The sequence below is a fragment of the Pogona vitticeps genome, chromosome 14 (genome assembly GCF_051106095.1).
Source record: "Pogona vitticeps strain Pit_001003342236 chromosome 14, PviZW2.1, whole genome shotgun sequence".
NCBI lineage: Eukaryota > Metazoa > Chordata > Lepidosauria > Squamata > Agamidae > Pogona > Pogona vitticeps.
Genome location: NC_135796.1, coordinates 8,536,102 through 8,548,423, shown reverse-complemented (window position 1 = coordinate 8,548,423; position 12,322 = coordinate 8,536,102). Strand labels below are relative to the sequence as shown.

General features: G+C 44.8%; 1 protein-coding gene across 2 annotated transcripts in view; it reads left to right on the top strand.

Annotated features, from left to right (window-relative positions):
- The first annotated feature begins 11,215 nt into the window (after positions 1-11,215).
- Positions 11,216-12,322, top strand: part of KSR2 (kinase suppressor of ras 2) — a 349,645-nt gene continuing 348,538 nt past the window's right edge. For both annotated transcript variants that reach the window (XM_078381644.1, XM_020812104.3), the window contains exon 1: positions 11,216-11,765. In XM_078381644.1, coding sequence (XP_078237770.1) covers positions 11,514-11,765 — 252 coding nt within the window. In that variant the 5' untranslated portion in view covers positions 11,216-11,513. The remainder of the gene's footprint in view (positions 11,766-12,322) is intronic.

Here is a 12,322-nt window from a genome sequence, read left to right as displayed (position 1 = left end):
GGATCTCTTTTTTTCCCTTCCACCGCCCCGGCGTCGCTCGGGGAGGCGTCGCCGTCTCGTGGCCGCCTCGCTCGTTGGCCCGCGGCGTTGCTAAGGCCTCTCTGAGGCTTCTGGTAACTAAGGGGCGGGGCCCGAGGGCCGGCGGGCGGGAGAAAAACAGGTGCTTCGCGAGTGCGCGCGCGCCTCGGGTGGCTTCTGTCTCTTGCGCCTGAGGTAAAAAAAAAAAAAAGCCCCCTCCTCGCCTGAGGTAAAAAAAAAAAAGCCCCCTCCTCGCCTGAGGTAAAAAAAAAAAAAAAGCCCCCTCCTCAGCAAACTTTTCCTCTCGCAAGCCTTATTGACGGTATATTTCTGAACGTGGGGAAGGTTATATATTGACACGGAGGTAACTGCCTTCGGTAGGCGCCCTCAGGAGCGGTTTTCTTCTTAATTTGGACCTGTATGGATTTTGGTGGTGGTTGTTTAGTCGTTCAAGTCGTGTCCGACTCTTCGTGACCCCATGGAGCAGAGCACGCCAGGCCCTCCTGCCTTCCACGTGTATGGATTTAGCTACCATAAAGGTTGCTATAAATAGTTCTCATGGGCATGAACACGTGCAAACACACACAAGGAATGGCCACCGTTTTGAATGCTAAACATGCACACACACAAAAATACAACGCCCCTTCTTGCCTTGCTAAGGAGCATTGCTCTGTGTGTAAACGTACATGCGTAAAGAAGTATAATTATTTATTTATAATATTTATACCCCAGTTTTCTCAAGAGAACTGAGGGTGGGTTAGTTAAACACAGATGAGAGCCACAGGTGTTCTCATCTCTGCTTATGTGTAAACATAACATGTATTTGCATATTATCTATGAAACATATTTGTACTTTGCCATTCTCAAAATAAATGAAGGTGGTTGACAATATTAAAGCAATATTAAAAACTAAAAAGTAACAAATTGTTACAATGTTTTAAAAGAATTAAACAACAAATTAAACTGAGGTTCTCATTTGTCCATGTTTGTAGCTGTTACAATTTCACATTTAGAATATTTAAAATTAAGACGGTATCTTTGCTTTAATTTTGCTCAGTTTCATTTAAGATGAAATTGTAGACAAAGGAAAATCGTACTCAAAACATTAAAAACACAATTTTTCATATAACTTCTCCTGACTTTAAATAGGCAGGTTCACATTTCCAAAACCGTCCACAAAGCATACATCTGTGTATAAAAAAGGTTTATAAGGATTGTATGCTTTGTTATGAGAGAATAATTTTAAAAGAATAATTATGACATCAATTGTGACAAAATATATACTCTGCTTTTCTTGCAAATTGGGTGGGGCAGAGGGATATTGTTTTTACTGGGTTCAAAGTGGGAAAATGTCGCACTTCAGTCTCCAGAAATTGCATACACACACGGGGGCTCTGATAAAGGATCTCACCTTCAAATTTATTGTGATGGCGAATTTCTTGTTTTGAACATGAATTGCATAGGAGTTTATACACGTACATGTGTGTGCACACACTATATGCTAACTGATGCAAATTCTCATCTCTAGCCCTCTTTTTTGTGGAGATACACTGCCTAATTTTTGTGATGGAAAATTGATTAATTAAACAAATGAAAACAGCAAGCTCTACTACTAATTGTTAAGAACTTTAACATGTATATTTAATCAGAAGTCGGTCCCACTAATTTCAGTAGAGCATGCTCTCTAATTATTATTATTATTATTATTTATTTGATTTATATACTGCCCATCTGGCAGCCAGGGCCACTCTGGGTGGTTTATAACAGATAAAAAACAACAGAATAACAAAGTAATACAATATCAATACAAATCAAATATCAACCTAATATATTGCTTGAAATTTCAGCCTTTAACCCTTATTATGTACAAATCTGTTTCAGTTTGTATGACTCAGAGCTTGGAATGAAACATCAATTTTAATATGTTAATGTTAAATTCATGTTTTATCGAATGAGAGCAAATAACATGAAAAATTGCTATGATCTCAAAGTACAATAATGGTTTAAATTTAAAAGGTTAAGATTGTTACTTTTTTACCCACTGTAGCAAACAGCCCTGCCCTCACCTGTCCGTCACAGCTGAACAGTGGAGTAGGAGCCAATGAGAGGACAGAAGGCAGAGCCAAGGGGGAGGGGGCTGGATATAAAGGCTGTTGTATGGCGTTGAAGAGAGATTCTGTGAGGGAGAGACAGTGTGAAACTTAAAAGTGAACTTAGAGTGAGTTAGAGGTCTGTAAGAACGCTGAATGGTACAGAGAGTTATTAGAGATTTAAAGTAGAATTGATACAAATACAAGTGATTAGCAACCTGTGATTTACCTAGTGAATATTAATCATATGTCAACTTTCCTGATCTAATAAATGAGTTAAGTTTTAAAAGCACACATGTCTCCTTGAGTGAATGGTATTGAGGCAGCAATACCTGGTGGCAGCGAAGAAAGAAGAAGGGCGAGAACCTTGTGAAGACCTGAGGGGATAGGGGCTTCAAAGGAAATCGCCACACCCACTAATGCAAAATACCACCAAAAAATAGTATTTTGAAAATATCACTTTAAAAGTAACATGAACAATTTTCAAAGTTTTTAAGTATTTTTACTTAATGTTACACTCTCCCAATTTGAAGAGACCCTTGTCCGGCAGTCCCAAAAGCAGCAAAATCAGGGAGCTGGACAGGGGACAGATTGTATTTGTCTTCGGTGTGGAAGGGATTGTCGCTCTCAAATTGGCCTTCTAAGCCTCACTAGATGCTGCTCCAAGAGCACGTTACCATAGTCTCTCGAGAATGCCTAATCTAATCTGATCTATGGAATATATTGTGTATGTAGAATACACAGGGAAACATACAGTTTTCATAAAATTTTGATTTAAAAGAAAATATTGTAATCAGTAGTGATTCTGCTACCTTCCAGTTTCAAATTGACAATTTAGTTTTCGAAAGCCTAAGTTTGAAGAATGGAAATTCAGCAGTAATTTTCTGATTTTAAAGGCTTCCGACCCAACCAAGGCTCCCAAAGGAGCTCAGAACCTGAAAGAGGAAGGGAATTTTTTTAAAAAAATTAATCAAACTGAAGATTAATAGTGCCAGGTGATAATGTCATCACCATTTACACAGCGTAGTTGTGCCAATTGTCTTTCATAGCAAAGTGGTTACTATGACCTGAAATAGCAATGAAAGAGCTCTGTTTCTCCATCTAGTAACTTACTATATTTTCTGCAGTATATTGAATTACTGGCTTTATGTAATACTGAATCAGTGTAACGTAGATCCCTTAGCCAACACCAACCTTACATTTCAGATGTACTGAATTTAAGCATCCACACTTAATAAGGGATTTGAAAAATATGTCAGATTGAGATACATAATTTAGCAGTCTGGTACTTTCAAAAAATGCTATCTAAATTCTAAACAGTGGGTTATAAATGCTAATTTAGCCAGATTTTGGTTGAATATCATGAAAAACTTCCTAACTGTTAGAACAGTTTGGCGACAAAACCAATTACTTAGAGAGGTGGTGAGTGCTCCAGCACTGGAGGCACTGAAGATAAAATTTGGAAAGTAATCTGACAGATATCCTTTGATTTGTATTCCTGCATTGAGGAGGAGGCTAGACTTGATGGCCTTATAGGTCCCTTCCAATGTCATTATTCTATGATTCTATGAATTCAACATTAAATATTCTAAATTAATTGTCATATTTTTCATATATAACACAGATAAATTAGTTTTCAAACCCAGTGTTTTGAGCTTTGGTTGGAATTTCTCTTTCCCTCTCTGTTTCTTATTCCTATCTCCAAGTTATTTTATCTAATTTCCATATCAACTTCTAGGGTTGCTTTTTGAGCATGCATATATATATTTGTATTGTGTGTATTTTTGCACATTTCTTTATAGTCATAGATTTTGGTACAGTTTTGACTAATATAAGCATTTTTGCAGCCTGTTTCCCCTAAAACACTACATTTGAATGTTATCTCACAATTATGTGCATTTCTGCACACCCGCTCATCTATTGTTTTTTTTTTTCAGGGCAGGGCTGCATAGTAAAATTCATAAAAGTATGAGCACGGGAGCATTTATTTCATTTAGAGAAGTATAATTCTGGTGAGTTCAAATTTAATTTTTTTTTAATTAATTTAAATTTTATTTCTAAAGAAAAGACAATGTATAACCTGCATAATTAACTTGTAAACCGCCCAGACAGTGCTTGAAGCATTATGGGGCGGTATATATAAGCAGCACAATCCATCCTGTTACAAGTAATAAATACAAAGGTTAACATAGTAAACTGTCATCTTGTTACAGTGGGGTCTTGACTTGAGAACTTAATCCATATTGGAAGGCAGTTCTCAAGTCAAAAAGTCTGTAAGTCAAGTCTCCATTGACCTACAGTGCATTGAAAACCGATTAATCCCGTAACAGGCCGTTTTTGTTCCATTTTGATTTTTTTCTGGTCTGTAAGTCAAATCTCAGTCTGCAAGTCAAACCTAAATTTTGCGGCCAGATAAGTCTGTAACGCAAAAAGTCTGTAAGTCAAGCCGTCTGTAAGTCAAGGGTCCACTGTATATAATTTAACTGTTGACCAATTGCTATGCCCCACAATTCTCAAAATCACATTTACACCATTCCCCATTCCATCTTAAAGAAATATCAACCAACAATCTAAATGCTCCAAATTGTTTTCCAAACCACGTGTCTCGAGATTTATTTTATTAGCATATTTTAATAAAAGCTTCCAGTTTTCAGTGAATTGACGGTGCCTTATTTCTCCTCTATATAGTCTGACTTTATTAGTCATTTTTGCCATCAACATTGTATGCCATATCTTATTCGTAAATGCTTGTACAGTGGGGTCTTGACTTGAGAACTTAATCCATATTGGAAGGCGGTTCTCAAGTCAAAAAGTTCGCAGGTCATATCTGCATTTCCCATAGGAATGCATTGAAAACCATTTGATCCGTATCTGCTCTTTTCCGTCCATAGAAACTAATGGGAAGCTGCTAGTCTGCCTTTGACCACTAGAGGGGGATATTTTGTTTCTTTTTTTCTTAGGTCAAGAAAGGTTCAGGGAAGGCAGGGAAAATACAGTCCAGGCAGTACCAGGCAGTCTGAAGACTGTCTCCCAATCCACTCTCTAAATGCTGGGAGGAGTGAGGAAGCAGACATGCACCCTTTTCACTGGCCAACAGTTAACTGAAAGTTCAAATTTTGCACTTTCCCTGCCTCCCACGTGGTTTTTTTCAGTTCTTAACTCAAATCTAAGTACTTAAGTCAAGTCAATATTTTCCTATGAGAGCGGTTCTTAAGTCAAAATGTTCTTAACTCAAGCCGTTCTTAAGTCAAGACCCCACTGTAATGAGATATCTTGAGTGTTTTTCCAATTTCTACCGATCTCAGATCCTGCAGTGCCTATAAGATTTGAAACTAATTCTTTATTTTCAAGTTTCTCATTCCCCCCTTTAAATACTGAAAATAACAATAATGTTTCAAGTTCAAATTTAAATGTGAAGCGAAGAAATTTCTCACACTTTTCCAGTGTGATGTGTGTTTGCTTTTTACTAACCTCAGTTCAAATCACAGCAGCCTTCAAATTATTTTTGTTGTTGTTTAGTCATTATAAGGGACGTGGTGGCGCTGTGGGCTAAACCACAGAAGCCCCTGTGCTGCAGGGTCAGAAGACCAGCAGTCGTAAGATCGAATCCACGTGACTGAGTGAGCTCCCGTCGCTTTGTCCCAGCTCCCGCCAACCTAGCGGTTCGAAAGCATGCAAATGCGAGTAGATAAATAGGGACCATCTCAGTGGGAAGGTAACAGCGTTCTGTGTCTAAGTCGCACTGGCCATGTGACCATGGAAAGATTGTCTTCGGACAAACGCTGGCTCTATGGTTTGGAAACGGGGATGAGCACTGCCCCCTAGAGTTGAACATGACGGACAAAAATTGTCAAGGGGAACATTTACGTTTACGTTTAGTCATTAAGTCGTGTCCGACTCTTTGTGACCCCATGGACCAGAGCATGCCAGGCCCTCCTGTCTTCCACTGCCTCCCGGAGTTTGGTCGAATTCATGTTGGCTTCGATGACACTGTCCAACCATCTCGTCCTCTTTCGTCCCCTTCTCCTCTTGCCCTCACACTTTCCCAACATCAGGGTCTTTTCCAGGGAGTCTTCTCTTCTCATGAGATGGCCTTCCAGTGAGCACTCAGGGTTGATTTCAAATTATTACCCAGGCTTGCTAAGGCTTTTTTCTGGCATTTAAGACTGGAAGCCTCTTGCAATCAGCAGTTTGAAAGATTTGTAGAAGTAAGCCCCTGCTTCATTTGTCTAGGTGCAAACTATAGCTGAAGGAGTAAAGCCTTAATTTGAGCTAGAGGTCAATCCTGAATCCTGAATCATGATTTCACATCTGGAATTAGTGCTGGAGCATTTAAGGCAACTGTGAGGAACTCGTGGCTGTTCAGATGTTATGGAATTGCAATTTACTGGGCTGAACATACATTCAGATGAGGCTAGAGGTGGGAATCTTAACCAAACATTTGGGGGCAGGTCTCCCCCACACATCCTCATAATGCGATTAATCCTTACCAGCTACATGAATCACCACTTTGTACCTGGCTCTGGTAGTGCATCTTCCACTTCTAATTAAAAAACTAATGCAGATCCTACAAGTCTGCATACATTAGCTACAACTTCAGAAAGTTGCTTTTGAGGACTACTACTTCTAGACTTCTATGGTCAGTGACCATGCTGGGGGACTTGGGGAGATATGGTTCCCAGAAATAACGTCCCCAAGTATAGATGACCTGGTTATCACCAGCTTCAACTATTGTATTCCTGCAGTGTTTTGCAACACCTAATCAGAAAGTTCTTGTTACTCTTTGCAAGCATATTCATTTTGGAACAACAATGTTCCAATCAGAAAAAAATTGAAAATACACCCTTCAAAATGCTGAGCCATTCTATGAGAATTTTCCACAAATATAACTTAAACAAAACCTTGACCTCCAACACTGAAGCATCACTGTTTGTTTGTTTATTAAATGGGTATACCACTCCACTAGTGCAGTTGCACTACTCTGGGCAGTTTATGATCAACTAAAACAATACATATAAATAAAAATAAAACATTGTATTTCAAATGTAATTTCAAATTTCAAACACAAAATAAGTGGTGGAAATAAAGTGCTATTAATAAGACTTTTTTTCACAAACTAACATGACATGTTGGAGATAATTTTTTTATTCATTCATTCATTTATTCATTCACTCATTCATTCAATTTGTATCCCACTCCCATTAGTGCCGAGGCACTACTGTGCGTGGTTACAACTAGAGATGGGGATATTTGTATATGAATATGAATATCCCCCGTACAGGTGGTGTTAACGAGGGTCCAGTCCCATGGGCCCGGACAGTCCACTCACTGATCCGCCCTGTACGCTGACAGTGCGATTCTACGAATGACTCCGCAGTGCGCAATCCGCTCACCACTTTTCAATCTTGCAGCGAGGCTTGTCCTGCCTCCTGCCAGGAGTGGTGAGCGGATCGCGCGCTGTGGAGAATCATGCCATCCACGTCCATGGCGGATTGGTGAGTGGACCATCCAGCCCCATGGGGCTGGACTCTCGTTAATGCCACCTGTGCAGGGATATTTGTATTCGTATATGATCAAAAAATAAAGATAAAGATATTAATGGCAACAGCAATAACCCTAAAAACAGATGGCACAGACTAATCATATAAATTTAGAGAGGACAGAGGAAAGGGTGGGGAGAAGATGGTCAGCTAGGGTCAGGTGGAAAGCCTTCCTGAAAAGCAGCGTCTTTAATTGCTTCCTAAATGTGAACAGGGCTAGATGGAGTTCCTCCAGAAAGTGGTTCCATAAAGTTGGAGCCACCGCAAAGGAAGCCCTATCTCTTGTAGGATTTATGGGCCTCCCTCAGGTGGCTACCCAGAGGAGCCTCAACTGGGATGATCTTGTGCATCGGGCGGATGACATTAAGGAAAGACGTTCCGACAAATAACGTGGGCCCAGAGGCACCTGCAAGGCACCATGGAGGATTTCGTATGTGAGTTTCAAAACCTAGAACCTGATCTGGGATGCACTGGGCAACTGGTGGAGTTGAGTCAGAACTGGAATTATATGCTCAAATTTATTCACACCCACCATCAGTCTGGCTGCTGCATCCTGGACCTGCTGAAGTCTCTGGATCAGACTCAAGGGAAGCGCAACGTAGACAGCATTACAGTAGTCAATCCAGGTGATGACCAGGGCCTGCACCAAAATCCTGAGGGAGTCTTATCTAGATAGGGGTGTAGTTGGATGAGCAGCCTAAGCTGGTTAAAGGCTGATCTAGACACGACTGCAATCTGGGATTCCCAAGAAAGCCAGATCCAGAAGAATGCATTGGTCCCTAAACTGGAGAGGAGTACCATCCAGCCTAGGGACCATCCCCTATAACCTATTAGAGTTCCCTCCAGGAGCAAAATCCATTTTGTCTGGATTCAGTTTTAACTTGTTAACCCTGGATCAGGCCAGGAGGTAGTGGACCTACAGCTAGGTATCACCCTGGAGTCTTCCTTCTTTACTACAGGGTCAAACAGACCCAGCTGGGCATTGAGAGATGGGGCAGTGATGGTCACCCCTAGATCAACTAGAATGCTGGTGGAGTCAAAGTTGGCACAAACAGCCTCAATTTTTGCTCTAAAAAAGGCTGCAAACTGGTCACTAGGACTAGTGAACTCAAAACGAAACCTTGAATGGCCAGAACTGGTAAGGCTGCAGGCCACCTGGAACAATTCCACTTGTTGCTTTGGGGCCTCACCAATCCTCTGGATGCTAAAGGTCTGTCTTGCCTTTTTAAGGGTGTTAGCATATGTATTGCTAACACCCTTAAAAAGGCTGTTAACAATAAAGGGCTGTCTTAATTGCAGCCCTATTTTGTGCCATCTGATCTATTCTTCATCTCTTATGTGTCTTGTGGTTGCTTATATATCCAGCCATAAGGTAGATGTGTCAAGGGGAGGGCAAGAATATCAGCTTTCATGTCTCTAAGCCTGGTCTTATTGTGACCTGCTTCTTATCTAATTTGCAAGGAAAAAAACCAACCAAACCAATAATATTTCTTATATGACTTCATTTTGTCAGCCAAAGTAGCAGATTTCAAGCCTGGAGCTAAGAAAGGGGATCAATTTAGAACTGGGTCTGGGAATCCTTCTTCTGAACCTTGTTTAGCAATTTATAACCCCCCCCCTGTTAATTTCACAGGAAAAATGCTTTTAAATGTGTAACGGTAGAATAGTCTTTTCTTCTCCCCTGATAAATATCGTTTGCTGACCATATTATACTATGTGGCCTCATGTATGTTCACTTACAACTAAGTCCTAGTCAGTTCAGTAGGCTTTACTTCCATAAAAAAGAGGTAGAAAATTGACTGTATTCTCACCCATGTACCGTTCAGCTCAACAGTGTTTACTGTTTAGTATTTAACAACTCACCTGGTTGCCGTGGGTGACTAGGAATTCCATGTAGGTGGGCGAGTGGCCAGGTGGAAGGACAACTTTTTTCCATCTACCAGTTTGGTTTCCATGCTGGCTTCAGAGGAAATAAAGGTTCTTTCACGCTCAACCTACAGCAGATTTGAACACTACTGTTGTGTAACAGTCACAACATCTGTAAAACAGCTGGATTTATCTTGCCTTACTTTGTATGCTGGCTAATTTGACTCGGGTATGAAACTGAATCTCATTACTCCCCACTGTTACTGGGCAAATAAACCATTGGCTTGGGTGTACATTTAGAGAGGATAGGTACTGAGCCTGTGTTCAGAGCAGGTTCTCTGTTGTTGAGTAGCAGGTCCCTCCCCTAAGTCTCAGGTGATATATGCAATTTGAGAAGTGGTTGTTCAGTGACAGAGCACCTGCTTTGCATACAGGTTTGGTGCCCAGTTAGGGCAGGAGTGGGCAAAGTATTGCAACTGTCTGTGAGTTCCTCCTTGTTGGCTGTGCTGTCTAGGATTGATAGAAGCTGCAGTCTGACAACATCTGTTGGGCTGCCCTGTGTCCACTGTTCAGTTAAATGTCCCCAGACAACTGAAGCTGGGAAAGACCTGTGTCCAAGCCCTGACAGATTGTTCCCAATTACAAATAGGTGCAAAATATCCAGGGAAGCCACAGTCGGGTGGAGTTGCATTTATTTACTCTCTAATTTTAGGCAGAACACAGGAAAATTACAGCTCGCGGTAGAAAAGATGGCAAGTTTAAAGCGTGGCATCTTCGGCTCCATACAGCTTTGGAACAGACCGAAGTCGCTTAGAGCAGTTGACGGTCGGGCAGGTAGATGATTTGTAGACAGAAATTGCTAGGTTCAGTCCTCACCCTGCCAGGGAGGGTTGTGAAAGACAATCTGCCTGAAAACTCCGGAGAATTGTTCCCAGTGAACGTGGAAGGAGTTAGAAGAATCGGGAGTCAAAATGAGACGGACAGGAGAAAGCTTTGGGGTAGCGGCAGAGCGCGTGACCGAGGACCCGGGGCTGGCTGTCTCTGCCGGTGCCCACCAACGGAGACAGGGACGAAGGCTCCTGGGACTGGGAAAAATAGAAATGAAACTCTTTCGTTACACTCAGGCGCCCCATTAATTTAACCTCGTCACCCTCAAAAGACGGGAATGGAATATGAGGGAGCCGTTGACTCAGCTGTGAAGCACCCCTCGGCGTGGTGGACCAAAAAAAGGGGGGGCGCTGCCTATGTTCAGAGAAGGTCTTCCCTTGACCGCCCCACGGATCCCCCGCCCTCGCGCTGAACAGCTCGGTGGGGGTGGGTTCCTTCTCCGTCTCTTCTCCCCTCTCCCCCCCCCAATGCCGGTGGCTTGGGGGATCTCCCCGGGTGGAGAGGATGCGCGGGAGCCGTCCTCCCCTCGCCGGCTTGATTGGCACCGCGGGACGCGTGCCGGAGGCCGCGGGCCAGCCTGTGCTGCAGGGTGGGAGCAACTCCAGAGTCCCGATCCTGCCCGCGGGGGCTTCTTTCGACATTCCGCTTCCCGCCGGCACCTTTCCTCTCCCGACACCTTGCCGGCCAGGCTTGGCGGCTGAGAGAGCATCCGCCGTCGGAGACGCTAGCGCCGTGTGAACGCATCCCGGGGCTCCCCCGTGGTCTGAACGCGCCCCGCCCCGACCCCTCCCCGAGAGGAGGCGCTGCTGCTGCCGCTGCCGCTGCTGCGCGCAGGGCGGGCGAGGGACTCAGGCGGAGAAAACGCGAGGGGCTCGCTGGCTTTGACGGAGGCGGCGGCGGCGTGGGACAGCCGCCCGCCGATCAAGGGGCAGCGCGAACGGAGCGGCTCCGCGGCGGTCTGGCGCGGTGGGGGCGGCGAGGAGGGGGCGGCCGCAGCGCCGCCGCCGCGGCTGCCTGGGGGGAGCGGGCTGGCGGTGGCGGCGGCGGCGCCGGCTCCTCCATCCCCCTGATCCGGGAGGAAGAGGAGGACGAGGAGGCCGAGGAGCGAGCGATGGATGAGGCCGGCGCGCCGGCGAAGGAAGAGCAGCCGCCGCCGCCGCGGCTTCTCCCGCCGCCGCCGCCGCTGCCCCCTCCCCCTCCGCCTCCCCTCCCGCCGCCGCCGCCGCTGAGCCTGCAGAAAGCGCTGCAGCAGTGCGAGCTGGTCCAAAACATGATCGACATCAGCATCTCCAACCTAGAAGGGCTGCGCACCAAATGCGCCACGTCCAACGACCTCACGCAAAAGGAGATCCGCACCTTGGAGGTAGGGGGGAGGAAGAGGCGGCGGGGGCGACCGGGTTGCCGGGGAAGCGGGGCCGTTATGGACGGAGGATGGTTGGGCTGCAAGGAGGGACGGGGGCTGCTTTGGCCAGCCGAGCGCTCGGCGCCGGAGAGAGGCGCAAGGCAGCGGAAGGTGGGGACAGGGAGACCGCCGTGCCCTGCAGGTGCCTCTGGGCGTGTGTTGCTGGCTGGCTTCATAACGGAGGGCGAGATGCCTCTTCCTGGAGTTCGAGGAGGCCATCCTTCCCCATTTTCACTCCCACCTCCATCAGGTTTTTGCTTGGCCACTCACCACCCATTCGCTCCTCCTCTGTACGCCGTCTTCCTCCCTCCCACCCACAACGAGAAAGAGGAGGGGCCGAACGTGGAGAGCCTTTCTCTCCCCCCCCCTTCCATCCGTGGTGACAATTCCTAAAGGCCGCTTTTGCAAAATTGGGAAGTTAAAAATAAACCCGAGGTCTCTGTAGGCTCTGGGGCACAGGGGAAGGCAGGAAGTGGGGAGAGAAAGTGAGGTAGCATAGGGAGAGGGCACTAGAAAGA